We start from the raw sequence: 21,008 nt of genomic DNA on the forward strand, positions 1-21,008 counted from the left end.
ACACAGTTACACTGGCATAAAAGACGTCTCTGCTGCATAGTTTGTTTTGATAAATTTGTAGAAATAAGCTCTACTAGTATAATCACTCTTACTCATGTTACTTCAATCCACTTCAGAGTTGCATCAATTTACTGGTATTGGTTACTAAACTAAACAGTCAGTACAAAACCTCTCTGTAGGTCAACCACACATAGTCCAGTGACTCCGGTAAGACCAGTAAAGGAGAAAATCTGGTCCAGAATTTTTCCAAAAGTATTAACTAAAACACTGCACTTCAACGTCACCTTTTAGCAGGGTGTCTTGAATGCCTTGTAAGCACTTAACAGAGAGAACCTCCCAGTGTCTGTGAGGTAGGTTAGCAGTTCAAACTACTTTGCACATCAAGAAAATGAAAGGCAATGTTTCCAGGAAAATAGTTTAAATGGTCACACAAAATACATGAAAAAAAAGTCCTAGACAATTTCTGTCTCTTGGTCTTATGATGTGAGCAAGCATGTGATCCTTCAGCCAAGCGGAAGATAAAGTAGGAGTTCAGACAACCACAGACCAATGTAGCAAATCTCAGCTAAATAAATTTAATTTGAGAAAGGTACAGTCATGATAATAAAAAGGAAGAAAGGTTCAGTGTTCACTTGGCATCCCATATTTGGGGATATTGGTGCCAGAAAGTAAAATAGTTGATGTTAAATACATATTTGCAACAAAATTGTTCAACTCGACATGCGGTGCAATCAGTATCAAAACTGCTTTCTTGCCAATGCATTCTTCCATTTAACTGTATGTAACCACAGCAAGCAGTGTAATCTCCCCGGTAGTAAGAAAGACTTTCTGTATTGTGAAAAAAATATGATGCTTTGGCACTGAGCAGAAGACAAAACAGAGGTACAGAGAGAGTCCGTAGGACTCAAGTAGTAAAAAAAACATTCAAACTGTCACTGAGATCCAGCTTCAGGCTAAATTAGGACTAGCCCACTGCTGCATGAAGGTAGTAATCTTCTTCCCCAGACAGGCACAAAGAGATGGCGTGCTAGTAGTCTCAAGGGAGCACCACAACCGTGGACAAGCAGCTGAGCGGTTGGCTGGATGTTGCAGCTGCCTGTGTTGGCTGTTCGTGGTGTGCAAAGCTGCCATATGCTGCACGGCCCAGCCAGGGTCTCAAGCTGCTTCTTCACAGGAGGATTTCCATCTGTACCCCTGCCACATGTGCCTCCAGGCTGAGGAATTCCAAAAGGTCTGCCAAGATCCGTAAAAAGTAATATCGTCGCTCCCTTGTCAGCGCTGGCAAAAACAAGGTCTGTGTTCCTTCGACTGTGGGCTCTTTGGAGCAGGAATAGGAAACACAAGTGCTACCATTAATATTTGTCCTCAGAATGCTGAATCATGAAGTAGAACTTGTAAGAAAAGAATGTTCATCTTCACAGTACTTGATCATCCCTTCTCATTTCAGGTGGGTGCCTGGCATCAGGGCTCTGCCAGGTTGGAAGGTACATGGTACGCTGTCTTCGGCAAAAAGGAAAGAAATTATAGAAGAAAACCCAAGGCTTCACATTTAGCCATCTCAAATTAGATCGCAGTATTTGGAGAGAGTGAGTATCTACTCCACACTTTGTCCAGCTAGGCAGCAGAAGGTACTCCACCACTTTGTGTATGTGTATCACGCTCCCTCTTCAGAAACCAATCAGGTACTAACTGCAGCAAAGACTGGTAGAAATCTTGGCCAAACACTCTCCAGGCAACCATTTCACCATTGGCAGCAGCTGCCATGAGAAGAGGTCCCCAGGGCTGCGGTCACGCTGGAGCACTGCATGCCTTGGTGGGACACAGCACACACGGACACATCCCATGGAAATGAAAAGCATTGCTCCCCAGCCTGAAGAGATGCTTCGGCAGGAGGAGAGGGATCAGGACACCTCTCCGCACGACTCTGCCACCACCAGCAAAGCCCCAACCACCGCTCAGCAGCGGGACTGGACACAAGCTCAGCCTCTACTACCACACGTCCTAAACTCATGTCACCAGGTGGACAGATTTAGTAAAGGACACTGTAACCTGGCCAGTCATTCTAATCCTGCCAGCCTATTTGGCAGTCAGTAGTATTGTGCATCTCTAAAGACAAGGCAGTGCATAGATTTAAATGCCATTGTGAGGCAAATTGGTAAGGCAGGAAGGCACCGGCTCTACTTTGGGTAGAAAAACATTACAGCACTTGCTAAACCAAAGAGGGAAAAAAAGAGTTCCTGTTTTACACAGTGGGAAGAATGTGGTTATTACAGCTCGCTCGTCAAAGCTAAGTATAAGGCTGAAACAAGTACTTGGCTCTTCACAGAAGTGAGCATTTTACACTTGATCGTGTCAGATGCTGAAAAGCAATTTGAGACATCAAACAGATTTTACAACCAGTTTTGAAGATGAGATGATGCTCTTCTGCTATCAATTGTGATATACTTAGCGCAAGGCGCTTCTTCAGGAAGCTGCTCTTACATTTCTCTTGTACAAAGCACGTGTGAGAGCAGCTAGCAAACCCCTTCAGCTCTAGCAAACCCTTCCCTCACTCCCCCCAGACACACATGCAGCAGATCCCTCTTAGATCCCCTGGATAACCATTCTGCAAACCTACCCCCAGTTCTCTCTGATACCCACCCAGAAAAACCTCCAGACATCCATCCAGCAAAGCCCCGCTTTAGGTCTCCCCAGGACAGCCATGCAGCAAACCCCCTTATCTCCCCAGCACATCCATGCAGCAACACACACGCCCCCCACACACCCCCGCAGCTCACCGGGAAAGCCATGCAGCAAAGCCCACCGAACGCCACCCAGCAGCCCTGCCCTAGCTCCCCAGGACACCTCTGCAGCAGCGCTCCTCACCTACCCCAGACACCCAGGCAGCAGCCTCCCTTTGCTCCCGGGACATCCGTGCGGCAACCCCGCTTAGGTTCCCTGGGGTTACCCATCCGGCAGAGCCCCCCGAGCTCCACCGGGCACCGCCGGACCCCCAGCTCCTCGGGTCAGCCGTGCATCAAGCCCTTCCCGCGGACAGCCCCAGCCCCAGCTCCTCCGGCAGCTACCCCCGGCCCCGGTCCCGACGGAGGCGCGCCTCTCAGCCCGCTGCCCTGCCAGCGGCGGCGCAGGACCCGGGGCGATGGGGCCAGTGGGGTGGCGCTGACCCGCGGGGGGCTCCAGGACCGGGGCGGGGGCCGTGGGGCGCCTTCCCTCGGGGTCTCCCGGAGGCGGCCTCACCTTCTTGCTGTCGGCGGCGGCGAAGACCCTGCTCTCGCCGCTCACCGAGGACGAGCGGCCCGGCCCGAGGTGCTCCTGTTGCGGGGACATCACGTCCATGCAGCCCCGCGCCGCCTCCCTCCCGCCGCGACGACACCCGCGCCGCCGCCGCCGCCCGCACCATGGACAGGGCGCGCCGCGCCGCGCCACGCCCCCCGCGGCCACGCCCCCGCCAGCGGGACACGCCCCAACGGGTCACGCCCCTCACAAAAGACCACGCCCCCGTCCCGCCCCGCGGCAGGTTCGCGCCCCCGTTCTGGGGAGAAGGGGTATGGAAGAAGGGGGGGGGGGGGCGGGGGGAAGGCGACGCGCATGCGCCGCCGCCAGGAGTCGGGCTGGGGGGAGTGCGCTGGTGGCGGGGAAGGGGCGCGCGGCCTCCCCCTGCGCCTGCGCGCGCTGCAGAGGGGTTGGGGGGGGGGCAGCGCTCAGCGGGACCCCGGGTGGGGGCGGGGCGGGGCGGAGCGCGGTGCCAGCGGGAGCTGCTGGGCCCCGGGGCGCTGGGTGGGCCCAGGAGTGGGGTGGGGTGGGGTGGGGTGGGGTGGGGTGGGGTGGGTGCTGCCTCGGAATTATCCTCACCCACCGCCTCCCCGCAGACAGCAGGTCAGCGCAGGACACGGCCCTCTCCAGAGCCCTCCCGAGGGATGGTCCCCGTTTGAGGAGCGGGTTGGGTGCGGGTGTGGGTGCAGGTACCGGTGTGGGAGTCCCTGGTGGTGAGAAGGAGAGGTGGCCATGGTAGCCCAGGGGAGTCTGAGGGGTTGCCATTGTGCTCCAGAAAGCCGTGGACGGTCAGGAGGAGGAACCACTAGTTAAGCTAGTGGATGGAGTTGGCTCAAGAACAAGTGGGTGTAAATGGGCTATAAATAAATATCGGCTGGAGAAGGGAAGAAAGCATACTGAGCGTACCCATGGTAAGAAGAGGAGGTTGTGGAGGAGCCCAGCCAGCCAGGAGCGAAAGGCGTAGCTCTGTGAATGGTGGTGGTTTGGTACAGCTGTTGGGTTTGTACATTATCATGTAACCTCATTAAATATAGTGTCTTGAACAGCAAGGGGTTACTCCTGATTGCCCAGGAAGTTCTTTCTGATCCGGTCTTGCCACACTTTGTGAGGGATATTTTTTTCCCTCTGGCCTTTCCAACTGTCACAGGCTCTACGTGCATTTTCTCCCATGTTGATCACAAAAAAAAGCAGAGAGGTCCTGCCATCTCATGTGCAGCTTTTCATACTATCACTTTCCTTCTACAAGAAGAGTTCTTACATTCCTGTGATGAACTGGATTGGGAATCGATCCAGCTTTAACAAGGTTACGTTTCATCTGGAGAACCCAGACTGGTTTTCCTCCTGGAAGCAGAAATGTATGTGCTGCTTCCATAACTTGGTGGCAGCTGCTCTTGCTATATGTGCCTGAAATAGCAGTAAATGATGAATTTGGTTCCATGTTATGTCACCCAGCGTGTCCATGTGATAGTGCTTCAGTGATCTCGTTGTTGAGATTGATGTGGGCACCTGCCCTCTCCTTGCACTCCCATTTTTGCAAGTCAGTGGAATCATGTAAGTGTAAGTAAAGGAAAGATGAAATATTAAAGCCTGGGATGCAGTATGAGTGCTTCTGGGATTTTCTGGATCTTGACTGTTAGCTTTTCCTCCCTACCCAATGCCTAGCCAGTTAAAAAAAAAAAAAAGCCATAGCCATCTGTGACCGCTAGGAGATAGCTCTTGGAAAGTGTTGTGCTGGTGTGTCCCATCTCAGAAAGCCCACCAGGCTGCCACTAATATCCTTTGGAAAGAGAAATGGATGGTTAGGGCAGAGGCTTATGTGCATTATGTATGTTAACGTGTCATGAGGACCATTTTCTTCTTCATTGAATTTGTAAAGTCTTTCAGCTGAAGTGTAAAAACCTTGAAAGGATGCACTCTTGGTGTCTGCACTAATTTACAGACAGATGGCCATGCACCACTAAGGCAAACCCTCATATAAAAAACCTTCTGAATTTTTAAAGCATGCGTCTCCAAAAATCATTATGTCAGCTAATTTTTGTGTCTCTGGGCCTTGGTGCAAGCTATGTGACAGGCTGGGCGGTGAGCCCCTGTCCCCGCAAGCCGTGCGGACCTTGTCCCAGTGCTCTCGCAGGCTGTCCCATCCCTCCACTCCCATCCCCTTGGTCATGTCCATTTCTGCTCCTTCCACCAGGGTGCCAGTCCTGTGGGGGGTTAGCAAGTGGAGAAAAAGTGGAGTCGTAGGCTTGCCCTGGCATGGCGCCCACGACTATAAAATAGGGAGGCAAGTCTCCGATTACTGCTCCACAGCACCCAGCCCAGTGGGATGCCATCCCCAAGCAGGTCTCTGAGCTTCTGTGAGAAGGCTAAGAAAAGATTTATCAGGGTAGAAAGAAAATGCTGCAAAATGTCTATTTGAAGCCTGGAATATATTTAGCAGTTTGGCAACCTCCTCCCCAGAAACATTTGCAAGTGATGATATTCTTGGTGACATTTTGGAAATGGGGCTGTAAGTATATGTTTATTTTGCAAAGGAAACGTTACATAAGGTTTCCAAAATGCTTGCACATGCTTAGAGGTGTTCTTTTATCTACTACCATGAGCACATTCCCTGCACTCTTTGTTGAGTACTCACTCTTTCACCTACTCAATGAAATAGATAGATAGATACATACATACATACATACACACGTACGTACGTACATACATACATACATACATAAAAATCTTGCCATTTGGTGAGCAAGATCGGAGAAGCTTTCTTCTCTGCACAGCACAAATATGTTTGCATATGCTAACATATAGCCATCAAGTTTTTGTTAGCTGCAGTACTTCGCTGGTACTAACTTTCCCATACCTTTCGCTAACCTGCTCTGCCAGAAAAGTGGATGGGAAGTTTAGCGCCGGGGGTGTGAGCTGGCAGGAGTAACTCGGAGGGAGCAGAGCTTTACAAGCCTCACTTCCCCTTGCTGCAGCACAAACGACAGAGGCATGGGGGGAGCATGTAGGGTTCAGCAGCGGTGTACAGGCAGCCTGGAGCACCCTGCCTGTAAAAAGACCTCTGGTGTGGCGCTGGCGGTGAGCAGGTCCCATGTCTTACGATAATTAATCTCAAGGGGTAAAAATAAATAAACAAACCCACTAAGAACTGCCAAAAACGGGAAACGAGAAGAATAGGTTTTCCCAAAGGACTCTTCAGAGGTTAACTGACAGTTTCTTTCTGGAAGACCAGGACTTTGTTTATTGATTTTAGTTTGGATTTTGAGAGACCATTGAAAATTGGTGGCGTGTCAGAGGCTGGGGGCAGGATGCGATTGCAGCCTGTGCAGCATCCCCAGTGCTGCCTCTGTGCAGAGATTCTCAATGGGAAAACCACCAGCTCTCCCTCACTGCTTGCCCAGGGATGCAGAAACTCCCACGGAGCCAGCCACAGGGACAGAGCTGCTGGTGCTGCTCAAACTGCCCCAGTCCCTGCCACCCCGCATGCTCTGACATGGGCCAGGCCACCCAGCACCTGCTGGGCGCTTCCTCTTGTAATGCCAACGTTGTCTGGGTTTTGACATCAGCCTGGGTGTTTCTGACCTGTGTCAGTCTGAACAATGAAAAGCCAAAGTATATAATTGCACCAGACCATCCTTAAACTGCACCAACTATCATCACCACCACCTAAATCCTGCTTGAACTCTGCCCTAAAAAAAAAGATGTACAAGGCTCAGAAAGTAACATGCATGTTCATAGAAAGATTTTCTTTCTGTTGCCTTGGCCACAGTGTTGTGTGAAGAAAAATACTGGGGAGACAGAGGGGGGGATTGGGACAGAGAAATATATGGGTGTTGTAGGAAAATCACGTTTGTGCACAAGACAGAGGAGAATTATTCATGGGCAAACCTATCCAGGTGGAAATGTGACCCCTGTAAATCTGCCACATTAGGGAAACCCACAGTGAACTGTTAGCAAATGCTGGATACAGAGACTGCAGCTACCTTCAGGTTTTATGAGCTTTCCAAACACGTTAGCACTAGCAGACATTCCCTTCCAAGAAAATCATGATATCTGAGGAACTATGTGAGGCTAGAAGTGAGTGAGCTGTACTTAACTTGCACTGAATAAATGTGATTCTACCAAATCTGCCCCAAAAGGGTACATTTGCCTGAACACTAATTTTATGAACCTTGCAAGTGCCTAATGCAATTAAAGCCATTCAGTAGATCTGAATAGAAACTCCAGAGGCAGTTGTATTTCAGTGAGATCTGATGCAACAACTTTCCGTTTTAATATCCCAATACCTAGAATCTTGTGCTGCTCATGCATCGTGAGCAGCTAAAAATAGGGCCATATCCTGGACAGATTGGAATTACTCAGATGGAGAAAAGCCGAACTGAAAGAAAAGGTTGGAGAAGATCTGAATGGATGCTGGAACTCAGCACAGGAGCTTTAGCGGCAGATATTTACCCTACAGCGTGAATCCTTCATTGCTCGTCTTCACAGTGTTTGCTGCTGCTCCTTGCCAAAAAGGTTGTAGTAGTCTGAGAGCATCCTTCATGCTCTGTGGTCCTGGAGGGCCCAGGCAGAAGAAAGCCCAGGTAGCAAGCCCTGCCCTTCTGTTTTGATAGCAACTTGCTGATAAAATTGTTAAACGCTGCGTGACTAGTTGCTAAGTAGAATCCACAAACATCCTGTGATTCAGGCCACAGCAGTTACTAATGCTTTGTGCAGATAGGTTCACATTAACAAGAAATACCCTGATCTGTCCCCTCCCATGCTCTAAAGTTTGCAGGGCTTTTTGTGCCAGATGCTCTGCCTCAGAGACTCCATAAGTGTTGAGAAGCACCTTGCTTGGGTAGTTCTGCCAAAGCTTGTCAAACAAACAAAGATCTACCTGCTCTCTCTATCCCAGAAATACAGGGTGGCCCCATACGAATGTGGGATCCCAGTTTGCAGCGCGTGGTGTGTTTCTAGCATCAGGGATGAGTTTCCAGCATCAGGGATGAGTGTGCACATTGAATGGGGACCCCAGCTGACAACTCTGCTGTAGAAATGGGGACAGTGCAAGTACTGTAAGACCCTGAGTGTTGGATGCTCCACGTGGCATCACTGCTATGGCCAGCTAGAGCCATCCTCCCATGGCCACACCTGCTGCCTAGATATGAGGGAAGACTTCCATGACCCAGCCTTACAGAGGAACCTACCAATGATCCTACCAATTCTTAATATCCCTTTCAGCCTTATTACATATGCTGTGTGAAATTCAGTCCAACGCATCAAAGGAAAGTTTGCCTTTGAAGGGCTGCATGCTTCCTGCATGCAAATACTGCTCTGATTTAATTAAGCTTGATTTTGTAATCAGTGTAGTTAAACCAGTATGATGCTTGTGAGCAAATAAGGCTGGTGTAAGCACCTCAACATGCGTATGGCCTGATATCAACACCACCCATAAGCAAGTAACATTTGCATTTTCCTACCATTTGCATTCTCCCTGGTTTTCCTATATCTTACTTTTGATTTTTAATGCATTATCTGTTTTATTCACATTAATACACCTTTAAGATTGTTTATTTTTGGTTTCTCGGTGCTGACGATTTTCTTACAGTCGTTGTCCAGAGTTCAACCTTTCAATTGCAAATTGTGAGGCAAAGTTGAAAGTCAGTAACTGGATATTCATCCATGAGGGACATCACATAGGAGCTAAGTATTAGACATGAAAGGATAGCATTTCATTTAAGATAAGGCCTAATCTCTTCCCTTTGTGAGCAACATTTCTGAACTAAATCTGAGCACTTGTGCCTGGAGCCGTTTAACTTTGCTCTCAGCTAGGTGGGTAGTGATGGAAATACACTGAACTGAATTTGCAGTGTAATCCTGAGTACAAAATGCAGGTGCCATTAAGAGAAGGGAGGTTAACTTTAGGAAACATCTACTAAGTGTGTTCAGGTATGTGCAGGACACTCATCTCTTCAGTACAAATGAACTTTCTTGGCTCTTGCTGTACCCATCACAGTAGTTGGCTGCTGGAAACCCCACAGTCCACAGCACTCACAGTGATGCTCAGCACTGGGGTTGGTTTCTGTTCATCAATATATTCTTGAGAAAAGACATCCTACCACCTAAAATTTGATGAGGGAGTGTTTTCAGATGCTTGTCCCAAAACTGCAGTTGAGAAGCATGATTATCAGCATACAGATCATAAATAACCTGCACTATTTTTTGTGTATAGCCAGGTGTTGCTGATGGACTCCCTGGAGCTCCACAAAGCATTGGCCACGTAGACAGCCAAATTCCCGTTTCAATGGGTTGAGGCACAGAGTGATAAATTAGGTAACATGACTCAGGTTGGCATATATATGCCCAGTGAGAATTATACATTCGTAACAGGAACATTTATAGTAACTAGAATGGGAAGTTATTTGGGTTGCATTAAGAATAGAGCATCTTTGTTTTATGGCTGCTGGGACTTAAATTTATTGCAAGCAGAAAGTGGACTGTTGACATTGGCTCTTTAGGAAATGTGAAGGAAGCTCCCATGAACAGGGGACCCTTTCGAGTGTAACACGCAGTCATCCATAAAAGTTATCACATTATCATCCTCGCTCTGGATTCATTTCAGGCATCGCTTTCTCTCTCTCTAATTCATAACCTAGACAGTTTTTACTGCGAGTGTGTTTAAGAACCCAGAGGGCCACATTTTTTGTTAGTTTGTGTTTTTAACATACTGATGGATTGTATTGTACTTCTGATCCCTTCATGGATTTACTGTTTTCCATTCACCATAGAGAACTCCCTTTTCCTAACAGCTTGTGGGACCATCAAGCTGTGAATGACAGACATTAAAACAATGATGGGCAACGTTTTTAGTTGTCCTTTCATAACACACTGCAAAATTTTTCATTGCAAGAGTGGGATGCTTTCAAAACTGACTCAGATGAATAAAAAATCAGCTAGACATCCTCCCGCCGACTGGGGATCTGAGAGGAAACGGCTCTATTTTTCTTGTACATGGTGTTGAATTACTCAATACAACCTGATGTACATGTCTTCAGCTTCTGTAAGCCAAGGTGGGAGCCCAAACTCACTGCACTCCATCAAGCAAGGACTTGGCTTTCCTGCCTGTCTCAGCCGCTAACCACACTGCTAGCAGTTTACAGATTATATGGCCTGTTATATGAGTGTGGTGGGTTGACCCTGGCTGGATGCCAGGCGCCCACCAAAGCCGCTCCATTACTTCCCTCCTTGGCTGGACAGAGGAGAGAAAATATAACAAAAGGCTCATGAGTCAAGATAAGGACAGGGAGATCACTCAGCAATTACCGTCATGGGCAAAACAGACTCGACTTGGTGAAATTAGTTTAAATTTATTACTAATGAAATGGTAATAGTGAGTAGTGTAATGAGAAATAAGCCCAAATATTAAAAACACCTTCCTGCGCCTCATTCCTTTTTCCCAGGCTCAGCTCTACTCATGATTTTCTCTACCTCCTCCCTGCCAGCAACGCACGGGGATGGAGAGTGGGAGGCTGCGGGCAGTTCATCAAATGTTGTCTCTTCCGCCTTTTCCTCCTCAGGGGGACGACTCCACACACTCTTCCCCGGCTCCAGCATGGGGTCCCTTTCACAGGAGACAGTCCTCTATGAACTTCTCCAATGTGAGTCCCTCCCACAGGCTACAGTTCCTCACAAACTGCTCCAGCATGAGTCCCTTCCACGGGGTGCAGTCCTTCAGGAACAGACTGCTCCACCATGTGTCCCCCATGGGGTCACAAGTCCTGCCAGCAAACCTGTTCCAGTGTAACCTCCTCTCTCTCCACAGGTCCACAGGTTCTGGCAGAAGCCTGCTCTAACGTGGGGTCCTCCATGGGCTGCAGGTGGATATCTACTCCACCATTAACCTCCATGGGCTGCAGGGGGACAGCCTGCCTCACCATGGTCTTCACCATGGGCTGTGGGGGAATCACTGCTCTGGTGCCTGGGCACCTTCTCCCCCTCCTTTTTCACTGACCTTGGTGTCTGCAGAGTTGTTTCTCCCACATATTCTCACTCCTCTCTCTAGCTGCAGTTTTCTTGTGCAGTTTTTCCCCCCATTTCTTAAATGCGTTATTCCAGAGGTGCTACCACTATCGCTGATGGGCTCAGCCTTGGGCAGTGGGGCTGTCTTGGAGCCAGCTGGCACTGGCTGTATCAGACATGGGGGAAACTTTTAGCAGCTTCTCACAGGAGCCACACCTGTGGTACCCCACTGCCGAAACCTTGCCACGCAAAGGTAATACAACAGTTCCTGGATCTTCTGGCTGATGTGGACGATGGGGACTGTTGACCTCCAAATGGAGTTTGGCTTTTGCTACAATGCGAGAGTTTAATTGCCGAAAAGGGGCAGCCAGCAGGACCAGGGCAGAAGAGTGCCTGAAGTCCCTGCTAGGCTCCCACCACAGCCCCTCCACCTCTCAAGTGATAGTTCCTGGATCCTAACGTTTTAAGGGAAAAAGCGATGGTTTCAGAGTGTATTCAAGCTGTTCCTGACTCTGACAGGGTAATTGTAAGAAGCAGATTTAGGAAGGACCTCAGAAGATCACCTAACCTCGTCATCAAGCAGCTTTTCCTATGTCCTTCCTAAAGGCCTCCTGGATAACTTGTTCTTAGAAATGAGCAGTGATGGCGACGTGCAACTTCTCTTGTGAGCCTGTCTCTGCATTGTCCCCACAGTTGGGAACTATTTTCCCTGATGCCTGACTGAAACTGCCTCCTCCTCAGTTAAGCCTATGACAACTTGTGCTAAGCCCAGGGGATATGAAAAGAGTTTATTCTTTCCTCCTTAGAGCTACTTTCTACATGTTTGGACACTATGTCCCCACAACCCTCTTTTCTAGACTAAACAATACCAAATCCTTCAGCTTTTCCTTGCAGTTGATGATCCTGGTCCTCCGACCAGTCCTGTTCTCTGAATTCTTTCCATTTGGTATATTTCTTTTCTAAATCATCATTTACAAAGCAGGATACATTTGTTTGTAAGGACTACTTGCACGTGTTTCTCTTCCTCTCACACTCTACCTCCAAAACGAATGTTTCTCTGCTTTTTTATTAGCTGAAGAAAGGTTTAGCTGTGGGGAGGGGACATTGGTGGTCCATCCTTAATATTTTGCAAAAACATTTGTTATTCCTCATGATGCAGAAAGCCATTTAGCAAGGAAGAATGTATTAGTTTCACATTTCCTAAGTGTCATTATAACTGTTGAAGCCAGAAAACATGCATAAAGCTATTAAAATATTTGAATAATGTAAGTTTAGATAAGATTCCAGGAGATATTCCTGTCACACTTATTTCTCAGTATGAAAGCTGTGACCCAGCATTCCTCCTGAATCATCAGGATATGGGCCCTGGTTATCAAGCGAAGCTAAATGGTTATTGCTTTTAAAATAACAGGAAGGTGATGCTACTGAAATGCATACATTTGGATGGAAACCTATAATTGCAGACTTGAATTATTTTAGGATTCAAGCTTGAGAAAAAGAAAGGGTTTGTTACTATAATAAGTCTCAGACCCTTCAAAACAAAAACTGTTTTGAAAACTTTGTTAAAAATTAAACTCTTGTAGGTTACAAAGTAGGGAAAAATAATTTGAAAAAAAGGTTGACCTATTTTTTTAAAAAATTCCTTCAGGATGCTGGAAGAGTGAAGAAGTTCATTGCCGTGAAGGCACAGGATTTTGGGCAGAGGAGCAGCAGGAGAGGACCTGAAGGGGTGGGAAGGAGATGTAGGAGCAGAGGAGGCATGGAGCTGGCAGCCACAGAGCTGGCAGTCACAGTGCTGCCGAGTCAAGAAATGCCACGTACAGCAGGAGGGGACAAGGAGGTGGCAGGGGTGTCCTGGGCACAGCCCTGCTCATCAGCAGCATGGGCTTTGCTGGGCTGCTGTCACGGAGATCGTAGTAGGCACACAGCAGGTTGGTGACCTGTACAGGGAGGACAGGATAGCTCCAGATTGCTTTGCCTCGTCCCCGCTGTGAGCAGGGAGCAGCGCCAGCTTGGCAGAGGAACAACTGGATCTTCCCTCAACCTAAAAATAGAGACGTAAATATTGTGTACGCATTAATTATAACTTACAGGGGTAGAGTGTGGAAAAAAAGCTAATTAATGTGAGGCATGTTCAAGTGACTTCACTGAAAGATGTGCTTTTTTATTAAAGGAACATGACTTCTTTTTTGCCAGATGCTTTTAAGTATTGCACTTAGAAGATGTAGTTCTTAGGGGGGGCTTTCCCTCTGGAAGACTCTCAGGCATGGGGTCGGATAGCTTGTCACCATGAAGTATAGCATCAGCGATATAGCGTTACCACAAATTAGAATACTTTGCACACAACTTGAATACAAGAACACCTTACAATTATTTTGATGTAATTGGGATATAAGCTAACGGCAGGCCTGAGGAGAAATAAAACCCATAGCATAGATAATCAGAGTTAGATGCCTAGGGACCATCTTCTCGGGATGACATGCAAGCCTATCAGCTTCACATCTTATGCATTTGCACTTGTCAAAACATAGTTGGCTGTGGGGATGTGTACTTGGCCACAAAAGTTTTAAAAAGAGTGCACTAAAATTAGTGTCAGGAAGAGCACAGTGCATTTATTAAAAAGAAACCTGAAATAGTAATCACAGGACTATCATGTTGATTCTGCTGCTGTTCAAGGTTCACCGCTTAATTCTGCACTAAAGAGGTTTGCTGCTGGCTCGAAAACTTACAGGTCAGTGGAAACTGTTGATCCTGAGAGGCCTGTCAAGAAAAATGAGTGAATTACAGGGTTTTGGACAAGTCATGTGTTTACCAGGCCAATTTCGGTAACCAAGGCAGCAAAAAATCCATTTCAGTGAACTGAAATTAAAATGCATGTAAATGAACAGTCTAGGTTTTGCAGGATTTTTAATGCTTTGCAGTATGACATAATGGCACATAGTTTTGTCCTCAGAACAATTCTGCTGGTTTCAAAAGGCTGAGCTGACACTGATGTCCCATTATCCATTTATTCTACAATATTTTCTGGTCTTGCACTTTATTTAATGCTTTACAATGTTATTTAGATGCCATAATTTTACAGTTACCTCACTGGATTGATAAGGAAAAGTAAAAAGCTACCAGAGGAAGGTTATTTCAGACATGAAGTCATCAGCGGTCCAGGCCTTTCCTACCTTACCTTTCCTTCTTCTCCACCTGAATGCAAACCCATTAAAAATGGTCCAGGAAACCTCCACCTTTGCATTCATGGACAAGATGCTCATAAATCATATTTCTTTAACAGGGTTTTATAATCTGGTGTTAATGAAAACTCTAGGGTAACACTGTGTTTGAGAAGGAACCGGTGCCAGAAAGGAGGTTGATGTATGGTTGCATACCTCCAGTGTTATCAGTGGAAACCCTCTGAATTACATCAGTGCAAGAGCTTTCCCCTTTCTCTTTAGTTCAAAAGTTTCTATTGGCAGGATAATAAAAATCCCCCATCGCATTTCATGAATAGTTTACACTGCAAATTCCAGAGCCCTGGCTGCTCCACCGCACGGGTCCCAAAACACAGCAGCCGTGCTGCTTCCTATCTGCTGCTAGGCCCTTTAGACCACTCCAGCAGCGTGAAAGGCTCCTTACCTCACATGAAAGATGCCATTCATTTAAGACCCCTCTTCAGCGCTGGGTGAGTGGGAGGAGGCCCAACGGCAGATGCAAAGCTATGCTGCAGCCTTGCAGGCCTTTGTGAGGAAATTTGGTGGGTGCTTTGCTAGGTGATGGGGTGGTTTGCAGGGCATAGGAGCTGCTTCTGTGCCTCCTAAGTCTTGACCTGATGTATTAATGTCAGCTCTTTAAGTTGTAACGTAAAAGCCCATCTCTTCCCTAGTTCCTCACACCGTCAAGATGACTTTCAGACTCATTAACCTGCTGAATAACCAAGATATGCAGCCCCTGCCTGCCTCTCCCTCCTTTCAGACCCTCTGAAAACAGAGTGCTGCTGGTGGTGTCACCTCACCCACCATCCCATGATACCAGCACACCCCATCCCCATCTCCCCTTGCGTCCATTCCCACTAATTTGGGGTGGCCACTCTGCATTTCAGAGCAGTCACTGCTCGCTATAGACTAAACTGCACTCGACGAGGAGGACAAGTATTTTCAGTTGTGACTTCATCTGCTGCCTAACCCAACCCAAAAAGGTGTTTCTTCAACTTCCGTGTTTTAGAGAATGTGGGAATGAAGGTGAGCTTGACTTGCTAGCCTGTGGCTTTGGTTGCTTTAGTGCCTAACTGACGTATATGGATTGATATGTAATTGGCATGTGACCATTAGCTAGAGAATTATGTGCATGACAATGGGGATAACAATTATTTACTCTTCCAGAGAGTTGCACCAAAAGCCTAGCAATCAGAGTGGGCCAATTACTGCAAGCTCCTTCTTTTACTCAGGGCTATAAAGTATAGTGGTAAAATAAATGCCACGTTAGGAAATAATAATATACTGCTGCTAAATTAATACCTAAATGACATCGTGGAAGAATTTCCACTGTAAAACTGATTTTTGTTCTGGCCTATATATTGATCGAGGTGGAGTGGGTATCACTTTGTCTATTACTTGTTGCTGTTGTCAAGTGGGAATGATCCCAACCAGGAGCTTTCTCGGTTCAAATGCCACTCACTTCCCTGCATACAGCATTGTAAATTTACAAGTTCCAGACTGTAACATTATACCAGCTGTGGTGCTCTTTTTCATATTAACTGGTAAAGTTGCAATGTTCATTTCTGAGGGGCACCAAAGACTTTTTTGGGTAAATGCTCATGTTCTCACAATACTCAAGAAAATTTCACAGGGTGGTGATAAATATAAAACGAAAAACAAAGTGCAGCTCAGTAGAATAATTGTGTCTGATATAAAGTCACTGGTGTCTTAGCTGCCTTTCATGAGGGATGACAGGCATTGTAGTAACCAAAAACCTCTGAGAACTTTGCTTTTGCTTGATTTCAAAGTTAAAGTTTTTTTTCTGCATCATCACTTCCTTCTTCTTTGCTTTCTACAGTTACATACAGCAGGGAATCTTTTCCCAGGCATAAAAAAAATGTGTTTTCCCTTGTTTCACCCCAATTTATTGTTTGTTCATCTTTCTGAATAGCTGTTAACATTAGTTATTTGTTCTCAGTGGTGCTCAAGTCCTGCCTGTGCCTGGAAGGACTTTGAGGGCAGCTGGCAGCAGAAAGCAGGCTGCAGGCCAGATCCTTCATTCTGGGCAGTATATTGCCCCGATCTGCATGTTGGCTACCCCTAGTCTTGGCTGATAGACACAGTTTTTCTGTAACAATGAATCAAACACTGGTCCCTCATGAGGCTTCTCTACTAGATGTTTTGTTATCCTTCATAGGACTGTGTTTGTAGCTTTCCAGCCAGTTTTCAATCCATGTGACAATGTTCGTTTCCAGGCCAGTTTTGATTATTATTCTTTGGTGTGAGATACCCTATCATTTGCTTTACTAGAATCTCAGAATATTTCCTTTACGTCATTGCCTTTGTCCAGTAATGGTAAAACTCCATCATAAAATGTAATCAAGACTGGCCGGTCAAGATCTTTTATTTAGAAACACATGTGGCTTATTGAACATAATTCCGCTGCCGTCTTGATGTTTGATGATTATATTTTCAATCTTAATGTTATATTAACATAGAGGAAAGGAGGACATACACATATTTGTTTCTTACCTGACCAATCATTTTTTATGCATTTACACATGTCCTATAATGCAGAGCATATATGCAAGAAAGCTATGTTATTTTTCCATGTGGTTTAGGCTGTTTGTTTATTTTATCATTAATTCTAATTGAGAAGGTCATCCTTTCCCCCAGATGTTTATTACTTTCACAAACCAAAAAAGATTTCTTTCATAACTTGCATCGCAGACCTAATACTTGTAAAATGCATGAGCGGTGCCAACACAGTAATGGTTTCAAGAGCTTTCTATATGCAAAGCTGTGGTTTACCACCATGCCATGGCTTGCCACAATTTAGCAGAGACCCATGCTTTTAATCAGTAAATGAAGTCTGGGCCAATTTGAAAACACAGTGCTTGGCAGGGGACTGGGGGGGGGGGGGGGGGGGGGGGGCGCGGGTGAGTGTGTGAGTTTTGGGATAGATTTACTGGACTGGTTTCTTTTAGCTTTTCTATTTACTTTCATTTTTTAAATTATTATCACAGATTCCCAGCAAGGAGAAAAAGAATGACACTCAGGAAATATTTGCATGTTGACAAACTGGAAAAGGCTAGTCCAAATTTGTCAATTATCTTTTCAACCTTAACCTTTATACCCCACTGATCCTTTTTCGGTGTATATACATCTCTGAAAATGCAGAGTGCATAAGCATGGAGGTTTATGAGGTTTAAATATATTATCTCCACTCAGGAATTTTGCCTTTACAGAGTTTTTGATCACTTTGGGTGTACTCAGCTGCTTCTGCATAGTTTACTACTGACTGCAAGGAGAACAGACTTCAAAATAAACTCATATATACATAATAGAGAACTGACAGGGACAAGTAGATACATTGCCATTTCGTATATCTGTGAGCCTTGGGGGGTGTATATATGTATACACATCTTGCCCTGCAAAGTCTTACAAACATGTTTGATTGAGGAGATGGAAGATGTATATTCAGTATATAATGTAAAAATGAACTGGTTGTTTGGAAGGGGGTGGCTCATATTTCTGATATGTCTGAAGTTTAATTTCTTCAAATAGAGTCCCTATTTTTGACTTGACGACACAAAAACACTGGTGGGACTTGCTAGAGAGATTTATTTTGCTAGTGAAAGCTGAGTAGGCATCTCTGAGCAGCTGGTGGTATGGACAGGAGATACATTGAATTAAATCACCATAATGAACAGAGTTTGATTTAAGGAGAAAAATTTTTTTAATGACATCAAATTCCACTTCTGAATCTTTTCCTCACCAGAGACAAGATGTAAGTACTTTACATTGAGCAAGATATAAATCTTTTGATCTGGTACTATAATAGGCAAGATGTCAGAGAGAATGTTACTTGATTTAGAGTTTATGGCATCCACTTGACAAAGAGAGGTGAGAGCCACGCTTTAAAGCACTGCAGCAATAATCACACCAAATGTCAGGACAGAATCAATCTGTTTCTTTTCCTCATTGTGGGATTTTCACTGCAGACAAGTCTACGCTAAACCAGTATTTTACATCAGTTGTCCTGTGGGCAAGGACAGTAGCTGTCTGCTATTCAGCATTTTTGTAAGTTTGGCCCAGAAATATTTTCAACTGAGTCTGCTGGACTTGCAGAGAAGCTGAATGCCACACTGATCACCATCCCACATGCCCAGACGGGCAGACTTTGGGCTTCACTGAGACGTCCAGTGAGTCATCTGTGAGAGCGTTGCAACTTTTCAATGCTTCAAGGATGGGGAATTGAGATCATGTCTCTAAATTAAGTTATCCTCTGGAAAACTGCTGAGTCAGCCACTAAATTATCTCAAAACTGTTTTCTGTTCTGAAATCATAACACTCATAAATAAGTTCAGCTCACAGTGGTACAGTCAGAAGCAGCAGAATGGGAAACAGTGCTACCCAGATGAAAATGAAGGGGCGATGTCCAGGGGAGGGGAAGTAACTGGGGAGAATCAGGCTCAAATCTGAGTGCAATCTGTCTCACTAAGCCCATTATTATAAACAACAATAAAAAAGCCCAAGCAGGTCAAGGTTTAAAATGTTTCATATTCTGAAGATCACTTTAGGTAAGAAATTTACTAAAATACAGTCTAATTCATAAAATTCATCTGCATATGTAGAAGTTGCAAAAATCTGTGAACCTTCTGATGGCTTGCCTTGGCTAATCTTCAGAAAGAACCAAATGATCAAGTATTCTGGTGAAGTATTTCACAAGCATTGCAGTAGATGGGAGTCTCAATTGTCATTTGCACCCCTCCCAGCAGCAATGCTGCAGTCAGCAATGGTGGAGACCTTCAGGAGCAGCCCAGACAAGGGATGCTGTGGGTCAGCCCCTTCCCTTCTCAGTGACAGCTGTTGGGGGAAATAATCCCGCAAAGTAACAACCAAAACATATTTCTATAAATAGGTACTCTAGAAACTTGCTTTTATTAGACAAAACTTGTCTGTAGTGATCTTCCCACTTCCCGCCGTGAGGAAAGACGGAACCACTTCCCTTGTCCTTTCTAGGTGTGACTGCTCATTAGCACGGTGTGTTCATGCATTTCTCTTGTTGCCTTTCCTCACCTGTTAAAACTCAGCATCACACTATACCAGCTCAGGCTTTCTGGATCATTACAGTGGCAGATCAACAAATTTTTACCTTGATTGCCATAAAACAGTAACAACATGTTTCTCTTCCACATGACATAACAGGAAAATCTGCTTTAGGGTAAATCAAAAGCATTATAATCTCTTCCGTGTGTCCTGAAAGGTTTGCTTGTATGCATTTCTGGCTCTGCACCTTCCTCAGCCCCATGCTTGTATATACATTCGTGTGCACAGACACCTGCCTAGATGGTGTAATTACTTTCCTGCCCACTGCCTGCTCTGGTTTTCTCCTGCAGTTTTCGGCCAAGGGCTCTGGCCACCCACAAGGGAGCATGGCCCCGGTGTGCAAGCTCCTGACCCACTCTCCCAGCAAGCCCTCACATGTTCCACCTGCTCAACAGCACCACAGGCAGCTGCAGAAGAAACCAAACAGTTAGTCTCTACTTCCAGCTGGGAAGAGAGTGTGCATACCGCCTTCCTGAAGCCCGCAGAGACAGGAGATATCTGCAGTCATAAAACCCAAACGGCATGATCTTCGTAAAACCACACAACTTTCTCTCCACAGGTTTAAGATGAGTCCAGCACATGACTCTGCACAAGCAGGAGAGCAGTCTGACTGGGAAATGGCTTCTACAGTCCCCAGGTAAGGGCGAGCATCTTTAAAATCAAACCTTAGAAGATGTGCTTTGGAAGTCTGACTCATGAGCTGGATGGACATTATTTACTGCATCATTCGTGGCCAGAAAGGATCCCTGGCAGTAATGACAGTGACCTCTGCTTTGCAACTGGGTAATTGCTGTTTGTTCACAGCACACAGAATCACAAAATCACAGAATGGTAGGTGTTGGAAGGGACCTCTGGAGATCATCTAGTCCAACCCCCTGCTAAAGCAGGTTCACCTAGAGCAGGTTGCACAGGATCACATCCAGACGGGTTTTGAATATTTCCAGGGAAGGAGACTCCACAACCTCCTTGGGCGGCCTGTTCCGGTGCTCTGTCACCCTTAATGTAAAGAAGTTTTTCCTCATGTTGAGGTGGAACTTCCTGTGCCCGTTGCCCCTTGTCCTGACACTGGGCACCACTGAAAAGAGCCTGGCCCCATCCTCTTGACACCCGCCCTTTAGATATTTATAAGTGTTGATAAGATCCCCTCTCAGTCTTCTCTTCTCCAGGCTAAAGAGCCCCAGGTGTGGTACTGCAGTCATAGCCACTCCAGCAAAGCAGAAAATCCACGTTGCTTTCCAAGAAATCATTTCAGTCCTGCTGCCCAGAGCTCATCTTTGCACAGCCCATCCAGGCAGCTGGTTTGCAGGAAGACCTCATCAGCTGGGAGTGTGTCATAATCCCTCAAACGCCTGTCCCTGAGCTCAGAGGAAATAATGGGAGGACACCTCCGCCTCTCACTGCACCCTTGCTGGTGATGGCAGCAGCAGAGGACTGGCCACCAGT

At 46.2% G+C, this 21,008-nt stretch overlaps 1 protein-coding gene across 2 annotated transcripts in view; it reads right to left on the minus strand.

The window, feature by feature from the left end:
- The window catches only part of ARHGAP20 (Rho GTPase activating protein 20), a 62,539-nt gene extending 59,203 nt beyond the window's left edge, over positions 1-3,336 (minus strand). For both annotated transcript variants that reach the window (XM_086481797.1, XM_086481796.1), the window contains exon 1: positions 3,238-3,336. In XM_086481797.1, coding sequence (XP_086337923.1) covers positions 3,238-3,336 — 99 coding nt within the window. The remainder of the gene's footprint in view (positions 1-3,237) is intronic.
- Between the last annotated feature and the right edge of the window lie 17,672 nt (positions 3,337-21,008).

Source organism: Leptosomus discolor, chromosome 1 (assembly GCF_034619465.1).
Source record: "Leptosomus discolor isolate bLepDis1 chromosome 1, bLepDis1.hap2, whole genome shotgun sequence".
Taxonomy (NCBI): Eukaryota; Metazoa; Chordata; class Aves; order Leptosomiformes; family Leptosomidae; genus Leptosomus; species Leptosomus discolor.